At 42.4% G+C, this 21476-nt stretch overlaps 1 protein-coding gene and 1 long non-coding RNA gene across 6 annotated transcripts in view; one reads left to right on the forward strand and one right to left on the reverse strand.

The window, feature by feature from the left end:
* Positions 1–172: 172 nt before the first annotated feature.
* The window catches only part of LOC147137210 (single-stranded DNA-binding protein 3), a 40041-nt gene continuing 18737 nt past the window's right edge, over positions 173–21476 (reverse strand). Inside the window, exons 5-18 of one of the 5 annotated variants that reach the window (XM_086049711.1) lie at positions 13226–13315; positions 10419–10502; positions 9590–9649; positions 9433–9499; positions 8418–8482; positions 7460–7521; positions 7340–7385; positions 7151–7186; positions 6256–6307; positions 6005–6075; positions 5622–5700; positions 5517–5545; positions 5096–5197; positions 173–3375 (exon numbers count right to left, since the gene is read on the reverse strand). In XM_086049711.1, the coding sequence (XP_085905837.1) occupies positions 3220–3375; positions 5096–5197; positions 5517–5545; positions 5622–5700; positions 6005–6075; positions 6256–6307; positions 7151–7186; positions 7340–7385; positions 7460–7521; positions 8418–8482; positions 9433–9499; positions 9590–9649; positions 10419–10502; positions 13226–13315 (999 nt within the window). In that variant the 3' untranslated portion in view covers positions 173–3219. Of the gene's footprint in view, positions 3604–5095; positions 5198–5516; positions 5546–5621; positions 5701–6004; positions 6076–6252; positions 6308–7150; positions 7187–7339; positions 7386–7459; positions 7522–8417; positions 8483–9432; positions 9500–9589; positions 9650–10418; positions 10503–13225; positions 13316–21476 lie in introns of all 5 variants that reach the window. The other 4 variants (XM_086049710.1, XM_086049713.1, XM_086049712.1 and 1 more) reach the window with 4 other exon arrangements.
* LOC147137211 (uncharacterized) lies at positions 9889–12305 on the forward strand. Its single transcript, XR_015089333.1, has 2 exons — positions 9889–9976; positions 11964–12305. It is a non-coding gene; the product is annotated as an uncharacterized LOC147137211 (long non-coding RNA).

Genomic DNA, 21476 nt, shown 5'->3' on the forward strand with positions numbered 1-21476 from the left:
ATATAAGATTTTCATTAAAAATACATTGACAAAAATTCAAAGTTGATCTCAAAGTGAAAACAAGAAAAAAAAAGATCATAATACATACTTAAAAAAATATAACTTAAAAATAAAAAAATAATATGCGTGTGTGGGGTTATGATATAAACGTCACTGATAGAAAGAGCTGCTGTTCATGGCAAAAGGAGTGAATTCATTTTATTTGTTTTTAATATGTATCTACAACAAGGGGGGACACAGGCAAAATGACTGACAACTTGATGAAAATAAAAACAAACAAAAATACACTTACCAAAGCAATTTGTCCACCTTCCCCTGATAACATTTTTTTCCATCTAAAGAAAATTTACAATATAAAGAAACATACGAATAAGAAGGAACATTTTTATTTTTTTCTTCTTCTTTTTCTTTAAACTACACGAGACATTTAGGATGGGAAAACTATCCTAACATGAAACAAAGCAAAGCCCCCTGTGGACACAATGCCTCATCATATTCAATACTGCTAAAATAAAATAAAATAAAATAAAATAAAATAAAAAATAAAATAAAATACAATGAGGAACTGAACAGAAGCAGTCCTCAATTTCGTCCCCTGCGCCCCCTGTTCTTTTTCAAATGTTACAATATTTTACAACGGCACAATAAAAATACAGAAATGTTCACTGCTGTGGAGAGAAATAATAAAAGAGAAAGACTGCACTTTAGGACAAGAGTATTTGAAAAATCCTCATTAAAAAAAAAAAAATCCTTCATAGTTCAGAAGAAGGGATATGTATCAACAAAATGGCCTTCTCCTTCAGTCCAATTCACAGTTGCAATTGTGCACGATGGTTCAATTTTAGGACCTACGTTGGAGCAATTTTTTCTTTTAAATAAACAGTTGTTGAGTTTTCATTTAAAGTCCAAGAATGCGCACGTCCTGTGCCGTGACTTGCCCCGATTGCGCGCATGCACACACATAAGCACGCACACACGCACACGCGCACACACCCCCACACGCGCACACACGGTATGTTTCTGTGATTTGAAATATCAAAACATGTCAATGATATCAAAAATGCATTGTACAGTATTTACAAAAAAAAAGCACAAAAAAAAGAAAGATGGGAGAGTTCAACATTTAATAAAAATCCGACAGCGGATGGCGCCCCTGCAAAGACGTGTGTGTGTGTAGGGTTGGGGGGGGGGGTCAAAATTCTATCATACTCATTGTTGCCGAATTACTGGGGGGTGGGGGTGATACTGGGTATGCCGCCCCTACCCGGGCCTCAAAGTTATGGAAGGCGTCAAAACTCATTTGTACTATTTTTTGTTGAACTATCTCAAAAGGAAAAATGAGACTGTCTGTCTCCCATGACTTGGGCCTATCTGAGACAAAGTGAGGGGCGACGTCAAAATTCATTTGTAGCCATTGTTGACTATCAGCAAAGTACATTTAAAACAAATTTAAAAAAATGCAGGTGATGTAAAAAATAATTTACACTCAATGTTGTTGAACTAAAATAAAACAAAAAGCTAAACTAACTATAATGGATGCCACTTCTACCTCGGCCACACCCAGTGCAAAGTGGGTGGGGTGGGGGTCATCCAAACTCGTTTGTCCTCATTGTTGACAAACTATTAGGAAAAAAAAAAAATAAAAAAAATAATAAAATAAAATAAAACATTGACCGGTGATGCCCCAGTTGGGACGGCATCAAAACTTGTCTGTACTCATTGTTGAGAAATTATCAGCAAACTAACAAAAAGAGAGAACCCCAGCACAGCAGCGTTGGGGCTGTCAACATCCCCCCCCCCCGACAAAAAAAAAAAAAAAGCTTCAGTACCTTGTAGGGTGGGTCTGAGTGGCGGTCTGATGACATCACACAGATGAGGACACAGTGCTGCCTAGATCTGCATATTTACACCGTTGCTACGAGTGGTGCAACTAAAAGAGAATAACACTTGTTAAAAACGATGCAACTTTTCACACAGAGATCCTGCACCAAAAATCTGGCATTTATCCAGCCTTGCCTTTAACATAGAACCCAGTAAGTGTAGAAAGGAGTTTGCCGGAATTGTAGGGGAAGAGTTCATGTAAAATTGCTGTTGGAATTGTGTTTGCCTTTACAGAGCAACATGGCATCCATTTGTCAGGGTTTTGGTTTCACACAGAACCCAGAGAATGCAGGATGTTTACAGGATAGGATCTAGAGAATGCATCACATAATTACACGATGTTAAATCAGATGCATAAAATACTTTTGGGAAGAGACAACTTCTTTCAACACAAAAAATGTCCCGCTTCGACCACTTTGCGGGGTTCTGCATGAAAGGCAAAGGCGAATAAATGCCAGTTTTTCATTTACATTTTTGATACGATTATTTTGCAGGATGTTTGTGTTTAAGAGGCTTTTATAGGCTCATAGGTCAACGTGTAAAAAAGAAAAAAGTAAATGTATAAATAGAGCTGTGCATTACTCTGCATGGAGCTAACAAAAGTTGGTTAAATTAAAAAAAAATTAAGTAACAAAGCAGGGTTAAAAAAAAATTGGGTTGGAAAAAAATATATGGGTAAAAAAAGTTGGGGGAAATGAAGTTGGGTAAAAAAATATTTGGGTACGACGGTTGGAGGGAAAAATACGATGGGTAAAGAAAAAAATGAAAAATAATAAGTTAGGTAAAAAAGTCTAAAATATAAAAATTCTGGAAAAAATTATTGAAAAACAAAATCATTTGGGTTGAAAAAAATTGTTGCGTAGAAAAATGGGGATAAGAAAAACAAATAAATTGGCTCGCCAAAAATTTGTGGGGAAAAAAAGTTGGGTAAAATATATTTTTTTAAAGGCCAATAATGCAGGGATAAAATTTTGCCAGCAGGGAGCAGTGAGGTGACATCTTATGTGTGCGCGAGTAGGCTTTCTCTCGCAAAGTAATGTGCCCTCTGAATGAACAACAAAAAATTACCATAGCAATATAATTAATAACAATAATACAATAATAAAAATAGCAATGATACAATACATACACATAAAAGGAAAAAAAAAGGATCATCACAACACCTCTGTTGAAAATGTACAAACAGAGGCCCAGAACAACACATTTAAAAAAACTAAATTATTTAAAAAAAAAAAAATAATAATATTAATAATAAGTCCGATTGTGGATGAAGACTCCAGAGTGTCCTCGAGCATGTGTAACTCTCCTTTTTCTCCGTTTGTCCTCGTTCCCTCACACTCATTGTCTCAAGTCCGAGAAGAGGCTCTTCCTGTTGACCTGCTGCGACTTCCTGCCCGGCCCGGCGGCCATTTTGCATGCTCCCGGAGGGCCCGTTTTTTTCACCAGAGTCCCGGCGAGCTCCAGGGCCGCTCCGGAGGAGGACGTGGACGAGGGCTGCGGTTCACCCGTGAGGAAGGTTGTGGTATAGGGCAGGAGGACGACGAGGAGGGTGGGGGGGGCGAGGCCCGATCCAAGGGTGAGGTAAGAATTGTGGGGGGGGGGGGGGGGGGGGGGGGGCACAAAAACAAGGTGTAGAGGTACAAAATAGGGGGCGAAATGAACCAAAAAAAAAAAAAAAAAGGAAAAATAAAATCACACACTCATCGTCATGTTGGGAGAATACTGAAAAGAGAGAGAGGGGGGGAAAGGGAGGGAGGAGGGCAAAAATGAGTGGATGTGCAACAATTAAACACTAGGGGGCACTCACACCCAACACTGACATTTGCAAAATGCTCCTGGAATACAGTCCAACTTCCAAAGTGATAGTTAAGATAGACAGTAAGTGAGGTAAGTTAGTTAAGATAAAGACAAGCTGAGGTAAGTTAGATAAGGTAGGGTAGGTGAGCTAAAAAGGTAGTAGGTAAGGTAAGATATGCATGTCAAGTTAGCTAATGTAGGTAAGGTAGGCAAGTAGTTAAAACAGGTTAGCTAAACTAAGGGAGGTTGGCAAGTATGGTAGGGTAGTTAAAGGTACACTGTAAAACAACTTTTATATTTTGGGCTAAAATAGTTATTTAGGTTGTAACAATTTGAAAATATAAATTGACATTTATGGCAACAAGGTTTGCAGTTGAGTTGTTTTCACTTATATCTTGATGTTGGACAACAATACAAGGGACAATTTTTACTTTCTGATTTCTTTTTTTTTTTGGAAAATCTAGGTAAGCCAGTTTTCACATTAGCAAAACTTAAAAATATTTTGTTGAATTGCCCAATTAAAAAAATGTATCTAGGTTTGTTGCCTTGAAATTTTGAGTTGACCTCATTTTTTTTTTCACAGTGTAAGTTAGATCATGTAAAAAGGTTGTACTGTATGAATTATGGTTAACTAAGATTGGCTTAGGTAAGGTAGTGGAAGTAGCTAAGATGTTAGAAAGGGTTAGGGGTTGGTAGGTAAGCTAAGGTAGGTAGGTAAGGCAGGTAAATAACTAAGGTAAATGAAGGTAATGTAGGTAGTAGCTATAAGTCAAGGCAAGGTAGGTTAGTTAAAATAAGTTTATGTAACATAGCTAAGGAGCTATGGTAGGGTTAGGTAAGGTAGCAAGATCGTTTAGATAAGGTTGATAGGTAAGGTATGGTAGATTAAGTATGTTCGGTAAGGTCGGTAGGTTAGCTGAGGTAAGTAAGGTTAGATAAGGTGCTTAAGGTATGCTAAGGAAGGCAGGCAGGTAAGGTAAAATAAGGTCTGAACAGTCCCCATTCCCCCTTTCAACAACAAAATGATAGTCCAACTAATAGTTTTGCGTCATAGTTTGGAGCACTGAATAATGGAGATGAGGTGATGATCATCACACATCACTGCAAACAGACGCACAACATGAATTTATTGGCGATTAGTAAGCCGACACAATGCAAGCAGAAGACAGGCCTCATGAAAATGTCTTGAAACGACTTCAGTTTACACACAGGACTCTTTGGACCGGGCTAGCTAGCAACACTTCTTCAATAAGACGAATTCATTGCAATCTGTAAAGTCAAAGGTTTTACAAGAGGGAATTGTCCCAAAAAGTTAGGGTTCACTTTGAGGGTCCTGTCTGCTTGCATTGATCCACTGGTACGTCGGGGCAGCGTCAAGGTGAAGCGTTAGGGGTATTGTGGCGAGGCTGCGACTTACACTTTCGCTTTGGAATGGGTTCAAAAAGTTGCCGCCCATTTCGCCGTCGTCTCGCGGCGTTCCGGGGGGGTTGTTCATGCCCCCCATGTTATTTGGGGAACTCTGGATAAAAACAAGGGTAGAAAACTGTGAGGAACGTTGCGATGGCTGGATTGCGAGCGAGTCACTGAGGGACGGGGGGGGGGGATGGGGGTCAATGGGAAGTTATTGAAGGTATGTTAGCTAAGAGAGGCGGGAAGGTAGGTAACAAAATTAGGTCGGTTAGGTCAGGTAGGCTGGCAAACAAATGTTAGGGAATTAGGCAAATAAGGCGGGGGTAGGTTTATTCGATAAGTTCAGGCAAGGTTCGGTTATACCAAAGGAATTTGGTATATAGGGTTAAGGTAAGGTAAGGTTAAGGTTTCAAGTTGAGCTGACTCACCTTTGGCAAGCCGTCCATATCTCCAGACCCTGCGGGAGCATGCCGCACTTGAGTCGTAAAGAACACTTGACTAGTACACAACAAGAATGAGCTTAGAAAACGCACCTAGCGATCCGTTCATGTGGTGCGGCTCCATGGCTCCCATAGAGCCCATCGGCCCGTCAGGCCCGGGTCCCATTGGGAACTGGAACAAAGGGCAGAAAAAAAAAAAAAAAAACGGCAATTTGCTTTTAAAGTGCGAATTCAGGTGATTTCCACTAGCAAATGGCCAAGAATCCTGTCTCAGAACTAGCTCAATTAGGAGTCGTCGGTCTATCTCTCAAATTTGGTGGAGTAGAAGGAATCGATTCAAGTACAACCCCTCAAAATGGCCAAAATTCCTGATTCAGATTCAAACCAAAATGGCGGACAACGCAACGTATCACAACGCACAGGAACGCATGTGCCGTATTCCTTGCCAATCGGACACGTGTGAAATTTGCACTTACATTGGGTCTGTTGCCTCCCGGTCCAATGGGATTCATCATTGTGTAAATGTTCTCACTAGAGTTGGTCGAATCTGAGCAAAGCAAACAAAATAAGATCAGTTAACAGATTGCATTGAGATGTGCTTTGAACAAATAATGACAAACAGCAAGAGTGAAGTGTGAGGACTCATGCACGGTGAGGGGAGCGGGCGAGATGGAGATGATGCGGGGGGGGCTGGGGGGGGGGGCTTCTTAGGTACTTGACGCACCACCTGGGCTGGGCATGATGGGAGTTCCGGGTGGGCCACCGCCACCTGGTGGGCCCTGAGAGGAGGGAGAACGAACGTTCAGGAAAAAATTCACGCCCATCACAGGACAGAAATATAATCCAACAATCCGGTGTGTCAAGATGCGTCTGGGCTCCGCCCTTCACGCGTGGCGTTTGCATGTTGGCATGGGCTTTCTCCAGGTTTCCTCTCACATACCCAAAACACGCATTTTAATTAATACTATTAATTAGTGCTGTCAAACGATTCCATTTTTTAAACTAATTAATCGCAAAGGTTTCCACAATTAATCGCGATTAATCTTATGTTTCAACTACAATTTTTTACAAAGCTTGGAACCGATATTTACTTGAGTAAAACCTTGGAATTAATATGGAAAACAATTAAAACTATATTTTGATACAAAGTCTGTTCTAATAGCTTTCTTTGATCCTTGAATATGATTCTTTTCCTGTTAAATACAACTGTTGAACGATACACCAAAGACGTACAGCCAATATGGCATTTGAATTTGGCTTTGCAAAGTGCACAAGTTATTTGGGATTCCTCCAATGAGCTATCGAGCAACTTTTTAATGTAAAACAATGTAAAAGTCCGTCTTTGTGACAGTGACTCTCCTCTAAGTTTGGCTACAAAGGCAATAGTGGGAAGCTGCCACAGGAAGTCAATAAAACTGAGTTAACTGAGTTAATTCTTTTGAATGCGTTCCAAAATTTTAATTAATCTCCATAGTTAACGCTTTACTTTTGACAGCCCTACTATTAATATTACTACTAAACCCATCGTTACATTCATAATTGTTGGCATCATAAAAAAGCCTCATTAGGCGTATGAGCAACTTTTTTAAGTAACTTGATATATTTTTTTTTTGTCAACTCACCACGTAATTTCCGGGAGATGAGGAGGAGTAGGCTATCTGCGGAGGGAAACCAGATCATCACGTCTCGGCTTGGGAAGACATTAGAGCCGAGTAATACCGGCAAAACGGCAGCGCCGCATGTTGCTAACAGCTGCTACGCGGCAAAGCTAATGTTCGCGGCGTTGTGACGTGTGAAAGTGGATGACTCACAGAGTTCGCGTTAGGCCCCGGCCACGGCCCTCTTCCTCCTGGACCCCTGCAGTCACATAGTGGAACATCAACAACATGATCACTACAATCATAACGAGTACAGGAAGGACATGACCGTACATGTTCATTCCTGGCATGGGGCCGCCCATGGAGTTGGGTGGGGGTCTCATGCCCCCGTAATTCTGCGAGACGGGAAAAAAAAAAAAGAAGTCAAATTTAAGAAGGTATTTGATCATAGCAAGTACAGTGGTGCCTTGAGAAACGAGTTGAATTCGGCCCGAATGTAAAGAACTGAACGGTTTGCGCCTCGCCATAAAAACGCAGCAATTCATTTCGGCGTGCCTCTGCTTCCGCTATTCCCCCAATTGGCCACCAGGAGGCGCACCACTGGATTACCGGTATAATCCAATCATGCAGACACAAGCGAAGAAGAATCGTACTCATAAAGACTATAACGAATGTACGCTGGTCAGTAGAGCTGTACGAGGTGGACGACATTTATAAAAGATTAACACAAATAAAATGGAACACAAACATCCAGCGACCAAATATCTGTTATCACAACCGCTTTTCAAGGATTTCAGTAAAGTGCAAGGACGTCAAATGAATACAACACAGTCCTTCAAGTAACATTCAAGTACGCCGACCATCCGGTAAAAAGCGGAGGAAAAGTAATCACAAGATTCCCTCAGTAGTCAAGGTAAATCTAATGGTAGAAACGAAAGAGGGTTGGAGATAAGGGCTGCACATAACTTTAGTGTGGTTCACAAATGAGCACCGGAGGTTTTTGTTTCGTGCTTTTTCTTCCCCCCGCCCCCCCTGACCCACCGACCCCATGGATAAACTGAAAGATTTAACACATCCGGTTTGTCCACAGTCTCTCCGGCCAAATTTAAAACGTCAAATATGCGCTGATTTATTTCGCTGTAAATGCCTGTCGGCGGCTAGCGGGGCTGGTTTTAAGGCAGCGTTGTTTGGTTGTTTTCAAAATACATGCCTTCTTGAAAAAAAAAACGTGGAAATCGCGTCACTCGTATTTCAAGGCGCCGCTTTCTGCGTGTGGGTGTGGCAGCGGTACCTGTGGGCCCATGGCCATTCCTCGAGGGGGGTTCATCCGCATCGGACCGCCCATGTTTGGATGCCCTGAAACGAGAAGCCGAAAAGCTCGTATTAATCCCATAGATGGCTCGTCTCCTAAAGTCTAACTGAGACACGCGACAGACTAGGCTGCGTCCTAATCCCATTAGTTCAAACCCTGTGGCTGTAATCTCCAGACAGAATCTCCACAGACCTCTGTCGTCCCGGGCCAGACTCACATTGAGACCACATGTGCGTAAAATGACCAAAATAAATACATAAAAACTACAATATGGGAAATAACGCGCGGCTGGAGCGATTTTCTTTTACCTTAAGGTCACCTGTGACGCTGTATTATGCAGTCCCTTCAATGCAATTTAAAAATGAATAAATAATAACAATAACAGTAATAATTATTGCAAATATATTTGGGCACATTTCTTTTTATCTGTCTACTTTGTATAAAATAAATCCAAGCTATTATATTTATTTTTTAATTTGTTTTTCATAAATGATTTTTTGGGGCTTTTTTTTTTTTCAAGTATTTTTTTTCTCTTATTTTACGGTTTCAAATTTAGAATCCATTACACTATATATATGCTCTTGTATTTCGGAGATTACTTAATCTTTTAATTTTTCTCTTTTTTTTTTATTGCTCTATTTTCATTTCATTGTTTTAATGTTTCTTTGTCTCCTATTTTACTTTTAACATTCCATTACATGCTTATTTTTTTCTGACTGTATTTTTTCCACACTTAAATGCTATGTATTATTTATACTTTTATACGATTTTTTTTTTTTTTTTTTTTTAATACCACTGTTTGCTAAAGTGTAACTCCCCAAACAGAAAAGTTTGACTAAGTTGTGAACGGCACGAATGTATCCCACACTGGACATCCTCTTATTGTTTATAACAAGGGATTTGCATACAAAGTATGTACCACAAAACAATGAGGTTTGAATGAAATTGAATCCACGGCAATATTTATTTATTTTTTGAACAAGAAACGCCGTACCTTGCGGTCGTGTCGGGTCCAAACTGTTTGGCAAGAGAGGCTGAGATCCGGGGATCCCTCCTGGAGGCTGAACGTGGGGGGGGGAAAAAAAAAAACAAAAAAACATGATTGATAGGAATGATCAGCTACAAGTTGAATCAGAAGAGGGGGCCTGTACCTGATTTGGCATTCGGAGTGTGGGGCGCGGTCCACCTGGGTAGCGCGGTGACATGAAAGGCTGTAAAAAAGAAGCAAACGCGTGAGATTTGGGATGAACGTTAACACTGAGGACGCACAGATGAGGCGGATGACGTGTAAAGCCACACATCTCCCTGCTCTCGCTGCGGTCGGCGTAAGCCGACTCGGCCTGCGGTCGAGCTGGTTATACGCAAACGCGCCGGGGCCAAGAACAGCAACAGCAACCTTCGGGGGGGGGGGGGGAAGCGTGCTCCGACTCGGGGAAAGCGGAAACCGCGAGAACGAGGATCCGGGGCTCGGGCTGGAAGTAAGCAACCTCGCCGGCTAACCCCAATTGTGATTTTTCTATTTCGGAGCAGGGTTGAAGGTAAGGATTTGAGCGCATGCTTGTTCCCTTGTTTTATTCATACCCTGCGAGAAAAAGCAAGCAGAGGGGAGCTGTGTGTGCGTGTGTGTTTACGTGTGTGTACGTGCACTAACAGCAGCAGGGGGAGATAAGTGCACAACCCCTCCGCGAGCAGCTCCGGGGGAGGGGCGGGGAGCGAATAATTCATCCCACACAGGGACACCCGACGCTGGGCACAGACGAGGGCCGCGGCCCGCCGCCTCCTGGATGTTCTCCTAACGGTGACCGGAGGTGTTGGGATTATGGTTCGAGATCCAAAAGCAGACTAAGGGGCCTGGAGGGTCAATGAGGAAGAAAGTGGAAGGAAGACTGGTGGGGTGAGGGGGGCTTGTATTTTGGGTGGGCTTTTGGAGGGAATGAAAGTAAGAAAAGAGTTGCTGGAGAGTGAGTGTTTGCCTCTTACCTGGCCGTGGGGTCCCATCATGGGGTTGCTTGGGTTGTGTGTGGGGGGCTGTGCGTGGGGGGACTGCTGAGAGCCGGGTGGTCCCTTTAAGAAAGAAGAGGGGTAGGGGGGGGGGTTGGTTTGTGGGGGGTTACACCTGGAGCAAGCGCCCCTTGGTAAGGGGGATACTTGTGGGATACATTGAAGGGCGCCCTATAGGGAGAGAACCCGTACATGATTTTTCCATCACCACTACACAATGGAGAACTCACTATAACTGTATAGTGCAGTGGTTCTCAAACTTTTTATATCAATTGCCACCCCAAAAATAATTTGCAACCATTATGACCAATTCTGTAATACCTAGTAGGCCTGTGTGTTGATTTAAAATAAATAAATAAATGAATAAAATAAGACATAGGCTTTATTATTTACAGGGTAACTCAAGTCCAAAATTGTGTTTGCAATGAAAGTATTCTGATCAATGTTGCGTTCATGGAATAAAAACGGAGCCGATTAATCCACCCCGTTTTCGTCCATCTCAGGGCGCAGCCGTTTTGACATTCCACCGCACCCCGCATTGCGGACGTCACGCGACCAAACCCAGTAAAACAGGTGAGCCATGACATTAGCAATACGAGCCCGAAGGCACTATCAATTCAGTCAATTTCAGTCGACGACAGGCGGCGGGGTTCGGCTAAACCGTCAGCCCGCTGATATGGATGGAAACAGGTGGATTAATCGGATAAATGATTATTCCATGAACACAACGTTAATCCCAATATGGTGTTCGGACTAGTATGGGAACATCGAATTCATTGCAAAGAAGATTTTTGTCTTGAATCCCCTTTGATCTTATTTTAAACTACTGTTTGAACATTAACACAGGGCTTAAACATGGGGGGGGCTGTACTTAAATACTAATTCAAATAAACTACTGAAGAAAAGTTAAAACAACTGAATTGTTCCTAACAAATGTACTGAGTCGAACTTAAAAGGACTGCGACATTATGCACAATTTGAACATGTAACTTAGCATAACATTGGACGGTGCCTGTGTACCACCACACTTCAGAATCAGTGATGAAGCGGCTAGGGAAGGGCTAAAAGTTTTTCTTCAGCCCTTGCTCAAGTACAAAATGGCATTGAGTGAGACACGCCAACGGGGCTATTTGCTTGACGCGTCGCATCGCGGCGGGGGAAAATGGTTGCGACATCGGGACTAAGTCGCCGCCCGACTGCGACCAAGGAAACGCGTTTGCGGTAAACAGGCGACGCTCCCTGTCAAAATAAGTCCCTTCAACAACACACACGCACACACAGACCCTCACAACACCCCCACCAATGTTATAAATAGCTCTCCCATGCCTCACTCTCTCTCTCTCTCTCTCTCTCACTCATGCTATCCCCTTTCCTTATGCACTCATTAGCCTCCCCGCCTAGCTTACAGCACCCAAACAATGGTGGCGGGCGGGTGACCGCCAGTCCAGGTGGAGGTGATCTTTCACATTTCTCATCTCTCTGTCCCCGCCCGCTACCTTATCGCACGTCGGCCAAATGCCAAAGCTGTCCGTCACGCCGCCCGGCACGCACAGTGTTCGAGTCGATGTGCGGCGGTGTAGCCATGATGTGGTGATGCGAGGCCCTCTCAGCATCACGGAGGCAGAGATGGAGGACGGAGGAGTGCGAGGGGACACGCGTGAATGGAGGAATGAACGGCGGGGATGTCAACAATGTGATCCAAGATGGAGAGAGGGCTGAGTGTTGTGGACTTTCAATAAATGCTCAGATTTTTTTTTCTCCCCCCCCACAAAAAAATGGACATTATTCAAAACAAGTTGAGCTGTTTTTTTGTTTTTTTTTCACGCTGCTTGTTATTTGCTTTAAAATTGTGAATACCAAACAAGCTTTTGATCGTTTTTTTATTTTTTCCCATAAGTATCCACAGAAATAAGAGAAATTAATATTTTTTTCTTTTTTGGATAATGTGAAAATAAATGCTCTCCCAAAAAAAAAATTTCGCCGATAGAAAACACTAATGACTCACTATTCGAGAGGGATAGCGAATAGCGCAAATCTGCATATAATTGAAATGCATTGGGGGAAGAAAAAGGAAAAATGTAAACCCCCCCAAATTATTCAGAAAATGCTGATAAAAATTCAAAATACGTTATCCGTGAGAACTGGAGAAGTCAGGGTTTAATGGGTAAAAAACAACAATTAAAATTCCCCTAAATATTTAAAAATATAGGGGAAAAAAATTCCACCAAACCGTGACTAAATTTTGGGGTCGACTGTATAAGACACATTTCGACTTGTGCGGAAAAAAGTCATAATGTTGAATATAATGATAAATATTTTTTAAAAATTGTATGTTACAAGAGGAAAGTCATATTGTTACAACCTAGTAAGATGTTAAGAAACAAGTTTTACTATTTTACGGGAATAAAATTGCTACGTTCCATGACAATAAAGTTGTATTTTTACGAGAAATATGAAATGCTATGAGGAAAAAGTCTCAATATTACACGATTTTATGCTTGAAGGAGAAATTTCAAAACAAGTTAAGCACGTGCATAAACTAAATTGTATTTTTTCCAGAATAGTCATAATACTACAACTTTACTCCCATGAAATTAAAAACTTTTCACTTGTAGTACAACAACTCGAGTCTCTTGTCATTGTAGCTCAAAATCTCCCTTTTATACAAGAAAGTCACGTTCAAGGAATGGGTGGAGCTAAAAAGAGGCGGGACTTGACAAAGACATGTTCGATTGAATGAATGAGTGATAGGAAGATTTAATTGATAGATTGTTTGTGGCTGGTACCTGGAAAAAGCCCGGAGGCATGGGACCGCCTGGCATGGCGTCGTTGGGGGGCATGTTGCCCATCACCGGGCTGGGCGCTGCTGCCGCGCTCTGAAAAAAACAAACAAAAGCAAACCAAGCGATTCAACGTGACGTTTACAACAGGGATGCAAAGGGTGCAATGGTTGCCAATTTGCTGAAGGGGGCAGTGTCTCCCACCCTGGTCCAGCTGCCTCTCAACATATTAAGTTTAATGGTTAATTCAGGAAAGTGTACCCTATTACCGCCTTTAAAGCATTACCAGAAGACCAGAATGTAAGGGCATCATCTTTTTTTTTTTTTTATGCTGACAAATTAGGACAAAGTGTTCAAGGAGAAACCTCTACATTAAAAAAAAAAAAAAAAAAAAAAAAAAAAATCTCCAGCTGGCAAGTGTCCCTTTGCTGCACTACTCTAGTGTTTAGAGTCACTTTATTTCTTCGGATTATTTGTATGGCTTCCAATTTAGTGTGTTTTTTTTTTTTTCCCTCTTAAAACGACTAAATCCAGCTAGGGAAGAGACAACGTGAGCGGAATCAATTTGACATTGTTTTGTAAATGACACAAACGGAGCCTGGTGGGAGGCAATAACGAGTCAATCATGCTAAGCGTTGAGCTCAGTGATTGATCTATGGCGGGGAAGCTTTGACCCGAGGTATACGTTTCCAAATTGCAAATATTTCACATTTATGCTCGTTTGATTAGTTTAAATATTAAAATGTAATGTTTACACAGGTACACTTTTCTACAAAACTGACTTTTTTTTTTTACCTGACTCATTCTCATTATTTGTAAAGAAATATATTTGAGGGGGGAAAAAAATTTTTGAGGCCGAATCTGATTCAGATATTTCGCAGAATAGAATTCTCATAACTGATTAATGGGCCGATTATTGTTCCCCTTAACACTTAACAACTGGCTGTCGCCGACGAAGGACGGGCCGGGACCACGTGGTTCGATTAAATATGCAGGACGCAAACTCGGGGACGGAGGGACGATGCCCAGCTCTGATAATGACATCATCACAATCAATGAAAAAAGAAATGAACAATTTCTCCTTCAATGCACCATTGTGCTGCTCATTCTGCTGTGCGCGCCTTAGCACCCGGGGGCAGTACAAGACAGCTGTAACAGTAAAGGAGGCTCAGCTCCTCCCCTGGAATTCTCCGCAGTTAATATTAGTCATTCTTCGCAGAGGATAAAGCACATATGCCTGTGGAGTATTGTATATTGTCTGCCTATATGTGTTGCTGCATCGTTTGCGTTTCAACAATCCGTTGCTTCAAGGGAAAAAAAAAAAACGCCGCCAGATAGATGCTAATTGTTAGCCCATGCCCAAATGGGGCTTCCCATTGTATATTAGCATTCAGGTAGCAGGGGCTATGTCTTTGGATACACATATCACAACGGGTAAATGTCATTCTTTCACGTTCAGTTTGACGGGAAACCTTCAACTGAGAGAGCATCGCACAATTCCACCTCCCTGTGTCGCACCCGGAGTCCAAACTAATTCAATTGGAGTCTATTCATTATGCAGTTAGGGTTGGTTTATTGTGGACAGTTGCACCGGGCGGGCTAAGCAAATGTGCCAACTGGGATTTAAACAAATCAAACAATTACACGCATTACATTAGTTACACAGTAATATGATCTCGGGTGCAGCTGGCACCATCCAATGCAAACACGTGGGGCAAGCGTGCAATAAGCGGCGTTTAAAGGGGACATTCATTTTATCCCAGGTGACTCAATCCTGGACTGGTCGCCAGTCAATCACAAGGAGCAGAGTGTACTACTTCAGCATCGGTGAGGATTTAATCATTCAATTCGTCGAAATCTGCAGTAGCAAGATATCGTTTAAAAAAAAAAAAAAAATGTTTTTACAGTATATATAAAGGATATCCAGATGCACTTTTCATTGTGGATTTTCACCTATAGCAGGTGGCTCTGGAATGTATCCACTGCAATGAACGGAGGTTCACTCTAAGTGTAAAAAGCATTTACACTAGAGATAGACCGATATGCTTTTTTTCAGGGCCGATACCGATACAGATTATTGGTAGTCAAAGAGGCCGATAACCGATATTTGGAGCCGATAAAAAGGAAAATATTGGCATCAAAAATCTAAAGAGAAATGTACTCTTAACTTTGTACTTTGCAACATTTTTAAGCATGTTTATTGAACAATGTTTCAGGTTTTCATATTTTATTTTTATTTTTATTATTAATATTTCAAGAAATTTTTGACAAAATACATCTCTGTTATAAAATTCTAACAAAAAGTTCAGAGAGCACCTGGCCTTGTCAGTATGTCTTAAAAAGTCTAAATGAAAACTTAAACAATAGCTCCATGTAGTTTTCTACAGTGGATGAAAATTTCAAAACGACAGAAATGTTAAACTTCCACATATCTTTGTTTGATTCCCACAGTTTCGAATGGATTTATTATCGGCCGGCAGAGTTTTAAAGAAGGCAGATATTCGTCAAAGAAGCCAAATATCGGTGCCGATAATCGGCCAGGCCGCTGAGCACCTCACCCACTATTCATTCACATTAACAAGCGCAAAGGCAAAAAAAAAGTTACAGCTGCGATCTGGCTGATTTACAGGATCTCTGTGTAAAAGAAGGCTTGTCTGACAGTTCAGGTTGAGCAAAAACACATTTAAAAAAAAAAAGTGACATGGTGACCACTTTTTGCTCACCACAAAAGCGCAACAAAACACTTGTTTTCCATCTTCTTTCGTCAGGGGGAGCAACGCAGCCCCGGCGAAAGTGGAAATCTCGGGGTGGGGTGGAGGGGTAGGCGGGGAGCCAAATGATTCAGCCCGGGAGTTAAATATGATATAACCGTATTCTCGTCCGCACACACGTACACTCGTGTTGGAAGCGCTTACATAAGCATGCCGGAACAAACACGCACAAACGCACACGGGTGCACACAAAGAGTTGCATCACAAGCTTATAAAGTGCTGCCTTTCAGTAGTGAGGCAGACGGAGGGAGGTTTAGTGTGTGCGTGCGCGCGTGTGTATCTGTGTGTGTGTGTGTGTGTTTGGGGGGGTGGGGCGGCGGGGGTCGGACCATGCTAGCCAACACACACGCGCGCACCCTTTGCACATGCCCCCCAATGGACGCGTTTCCACTTCTTTGCCGGCACACCAATAGACGTCCATAAAGAAGAAACGCGAGAAAGAAAGAAAGAAAGAAAATCAGACGCCACACCAAAAACACACCTCCCCCCGCTTTATGCTAATTCTGCGAGCAGGCCACGGAGTCCCTGGGGAGGCAGCAGGGTCGACTGCCTCTTTCCCTCCATCCTCATCCCTCCATTCTTTCACCCTCCCCAGTCCAAGACATATTCTTCCGTGTGTGTGTGTGCCCCTAAAAAGCTACTATTCCGTCCCTATCGCACGCCACCCCCCACCACCACCCCCCCCCGACCCAACTCCAAGCCTCTCCCTTCCGAGTAAGGGGCGTCAGAAGCTTGCAGAAGCTGTTGCCATGGAGACAGGTCCTATCTGCACTCTGTCCCCCTGGCATCCCCCGCTCCAGGAAGGAGAAAGAACAAGAAGATGCTGAAGAAAGAGAGAGAGAGAGAGAGAGGGAGTTAAGATAAACACGCAAAGGGACTGAAGAGGAGGAGGAAGAGGAGGGCTACATTTGTCCACCATCAATCACTGTTGCACGTTACTGATACAGACCATTAACAACATCCATTAGTTCTTGTTCCAAGGTGGATTTGGCAAGAGGTGTTGCTTAAACCACCTGATTTTAACATTTTAACGATGTTACTACTCTTAACGATATTGCTTATCGGCATGTATTCTTATGTGTCCTTTTATATATATATATATACAAAGACTAAAACCAATGTTAGAATCTACACCGCTTTATTCATTTTCCTAATATATGAACATGTCTTATATTAAATAATATTAATAAATAAAAACGTATGATTTACAGAAAAAGAAATGTTTTGAACGATCAGGTTCACTAATCTTATAATAAACACAATACAAGCAATTATAGGGCCGTGCAATTAATGGAAATTCAATTACAAACACGATTATTACACTCCGTGGTTACAAAATTGGCATAATCGTAAAAAACGATGATTAATATTCATTTATATCCAGCGGATTGTTTGTTTACACAAGGGAATCATACTTGAATTTATACACTTGCACGTTTTTTTTAAAATTCTATAATAACTAATTTTATCAATTTTATTTGGACCAAAAGGAACTTGTCTTTTTATTTTTATTTTGTTTAAACATTTTCTTGTTTCGTACACATAAATAAATGATCGTTTAAATAATCGTAATTTCAATTTATTACCAAAATAATCATGATTACGATCTTTTTTCATAATGGAGCAGCCCTAAGGAATTACCTCTTGTCTTTGTCTCTATTCTTTGATAAACCAGGTAAGGGCAATGGAGAACAGCTTGTCGTTGACACGCTGACCAGGAGGGAACTCGGGGTTCGGTGGACATTTTGACAGCAAACAGGTGGAGCTGGGATTCGAACCGGCGACCCCAAGAATCACTCTACCAACTCAGACAAAGTCACCCCGAAAGAAAACTCAACGCGATCCCTCCATGGTTTGCAACCTCGCCTCTGTGACAGCAAATATAGTCGTCACTAAAAGCGGACCAGGAGTAGCTAAGCATGCGTGTGACACGCCAAGAAAAAAGAGAAAACAGGAGGAGATGGAGACACCTAAGCTAATCGCTAAGCTAATGTGAAATGTTGCGAAAGACCAGAATAAGTACACAGTCGTAACAATACACTTTTTACCCTTTTTTTGGGGGGGGGATGCTTGATTATGATGATGCAGCACTTCTTTCATTGAAGCTCATGATAAGTTCACCAAAAACCCAAGGGACACAAAAAAAAACAACAACAAAAAAAAAAATGTCTGGGAATATTTACGCTACTGTAAACTATATTTTAATGGCCCGCTTCCGTTGAGCTACGCTATTAAAGGCTACTCTTCAGTATATTTCATATCCGTACCAGCATCCACGGGCTAAAGTGGCTAATGCAAAACGTGTTTCACTTTGTATAATTATCCCTTTCAGTCTCTTGAAAATTGAACAGCGAGCTCAGCACTGGTCCACTTGATTTGTGTACACAAGTAATAGATGATCTTTAATACGCCAAACAGCTCAATTAATTTGCACTGGACCCAACTTCTTACGCTATATTTCTCTCTAGTGAACACTTGCTAATGGGGGGGGGGTGATTAAATGATTAGGCTTAAATTATTAGCCCATGATTATATTACGATCAAATACACTTGCGCTTAAGGAAGAAAAGTCACACTGAGCTATGGCGGCTTTTGTGTGAAGGACAGTGGAACATGCCTGGTCATGATACGAGTCAGAATTGTTTATTTTATTTCATTTCAGATGGGAAAATTTGTTTCCAAAACTCAACTTCAAGGCAGATGACCGCACGTATAGGTTCTGTTTTTCTTTTTGCTGGAATGGAGTTTTTGCGTTCGAATTGGCTCTAATTGGTACTCGTGTAGGAAAAAAAAAAAATCCCAGACAACCTTTAATAAAATGTGTCACTGAATAACTCAATTGGGCCCCGGAATAAAGAATGTGAATGCTACTTAAGCAGTTGACAGTCCCCTTACTTGGAGGTAGTCTTCGCCATCGCTGCCTGCAGCTCCAGGAGGAGGTAATCGTTTTTTGTGTTTTTTTTTTTTTTTTCTTGCTATGCGGGAAGCAGGTTTTGATCATCTGGCCGCCGGCAAACAGGCGACATAAAAGGTGCAACCTTTGATGTCGACCGTAAACATCGGGAGTAGGGCTTCAAGCGGCCGCGGGTGGGCGACCCCGGGTATTTCCGTGGCATCTTCGAAAAAACGTTTTACGCGCCCCTGCAAAGCTGCCGCGTTGGCTGGGGCTGAATTCTCACGCTCGATTCCTAAGTGGCACAATTTGGATATGTCTCACGGTAGCAAAACGAGGACATAATACGAAACAGGCAGGCTTCCGAATTTGGACGAAAATCCGATAGGTATCGGATACGTGCCAATGTGAGCGCAGCGTAAACACGCCTAGATCGTCAGAGAGGACTGTTGGGATGGCACGTCCCGTCTCCCTGCGTCCGCCAGCTAACGCCGTCCAAGCAACGAACAAAAGGGAGTTGACACACCCGGACGCTGGACCTAAGAGACAAATTACTTGCCGCTAGCTAGCATGAAGCTAGTGCAACACAATGCGCGGGAACAAAGAGGAGAAAAAAGGTCCTCGTTTTTTTCTCGTTGTAGCGCGGCAAGTTTAAAGTAAGTTCTTTTAAACTAAAAAAGGGAATATTTTCCTGTGGGTTGATACGTGGAGGCTACACTCCGATACGTTTGAATGAGCTAAATTGGTAGACGCACGATCAAGATAAAGCACGATATAAGTGCACTCCATTTACCATTTTGATTAAATCCGATTTTTCCTTTGTTTGGACTATGACGTGTTTTTCGGCGAAAGTAAATTGAGTAACGCATTCGAGTTGATTCGGTCGCTAATGCCAATACGAATAGCGAATGCAAATTTTTGGTGCGAGTACGAGCTCTACTATTAATTCGATCGCAGGCCGACATTACATTTTCCTCAGGCAAACCCTTTTTTTTTCCCCACATAAAATATCATTTGTTCCATGAATGTCATTTTGGATATGTGTCACTTGAATATGGGCAGTCACAACAAAAAAAACAACAACAAAAACACACTTGGCGTTAAATCGGAATCGGGCACTTGGGCGCGGAGCGTAAATTCAACCGTGAGAAGCTAACTGCGCTAGTAACAGCACAGTATGGAGCCAAACGCATTTTCCGTCTCTCATGCAGGGCCGTAAGACTGGACAGATCAATAGTGCTCAACACATTATTGACCTGTGTCTGATACCTTTCACAGGGATAAAAACAGGGACATAAACATGAGATGGATGGAGGAGGTATAAATATATGAGTGCGTGTTTGTGAGTCCCTGCCCGGAGAGGCTACTAATCTACATTCTGCTTCACACTGATATGTACCTCATCACCGTCTCCTTGACCCGATGTCCTTATTGCACATACAGAGACGGACAGACAGACAGACAGAGAGCGAGAGAGAGGGAGAGGTAGGTGGGGGGGAGAATGGTGCTATGGAGAAAAAGGGGGGGGGGGGGGGGGCAAAAAGAGCTGACCGCGGTGATCCAGCTAATTTATCAGCCCAGTCAAAACACGGCCATTGCGCTCAACAGGATGCGGGGGACGGGACGCTACGTCGGACAGACAGAAAGCCCAGCTGCTCCTCAAAACTGGCACGGGGGGCTTGGGTGCCGAAAGCAGACGGGCGCGCGCACACACAACGGATGACGGCGCTAATACACACGGCAGACACAACATCCACTCAACTCGCACTCCGCACAGACGGCACCCAGGCCAAGAAAAAGACTGGGATAAAAAGCATGAAGCTAAAAAAAAAAAGTAGATATATCTGGCACTGTGTAGAGGAGGCGGAATGCAGGAGCAGATATTTCTTCACGTTGTTGGTTCACTTTTTTTTTTTTTTTTTTTTTTTACAAAGACAACTTGTAGCCACTGTTGGATGGTATTAGTTCATTTTTGGGACATTTTTGACAGACAATTTCTGTATTTCCAAAACTCAGGAAGGACACCGTTTTTAACCGCAAAGCCCTTTTTAAATTTTTTTTTTTTAAAGCGCCATTGTTAACCATAACAGAGCATCGAATCAAGTCAACAGCCTCTCGGTTGAGTGTATCCCAAGTGTGAATGCCGCTTAAGACCTTTTAAATTCAAATGAATGAAGACTCAAGCACTCACTAGAAAGTCTTGTGGAATCAAAGGGATTAGATGCATTGTAAAGAGCAGACCTCCAGCGGGACCAATGCATCATTTGTTTAGCAGACCTACCCCCATACAAACTGTAATTGCCACACACAGGGAAAAAAAAAAAACCCCAACTGGCATCAATAAACTACTGTTGAAGATAGTGAAGATAAAGAGCCCCGAAAGGCCTTCATCTCATCATCTGAATAACGCCTCATAAACGCCAAACAGCCTCTAAAAGCGGGCCTAAACTCTTGTAAAGTAAAGATAAGACCAACAAACAAAAGTCTTTCCTTTTCTTGCTGAGCCGTCCACCAGCAGAGAGGACCTGTGCTTGGGGGTGGGAGGGGGTTGGGAGGGGTGTGGGTTGTTAGAGAGGCCTCAGGGGGTCCGGAG

Source organism: Filicampus tigris, chromosome 13 (genome assembly GCF_054856515.1).
Source record: "Filicampus tigris isolate MCC_2025a chromosome 13, RoL_Ftig_1.0, whole genome shotgun sequence".
In the NCBI taxonomy this organism is placed as follows: Eukaryota; Metazoa; Chordata; class Actinopteri; order Syngnathiformes; family Syngnathidae; genus Filicampus; species Filicampus tigris.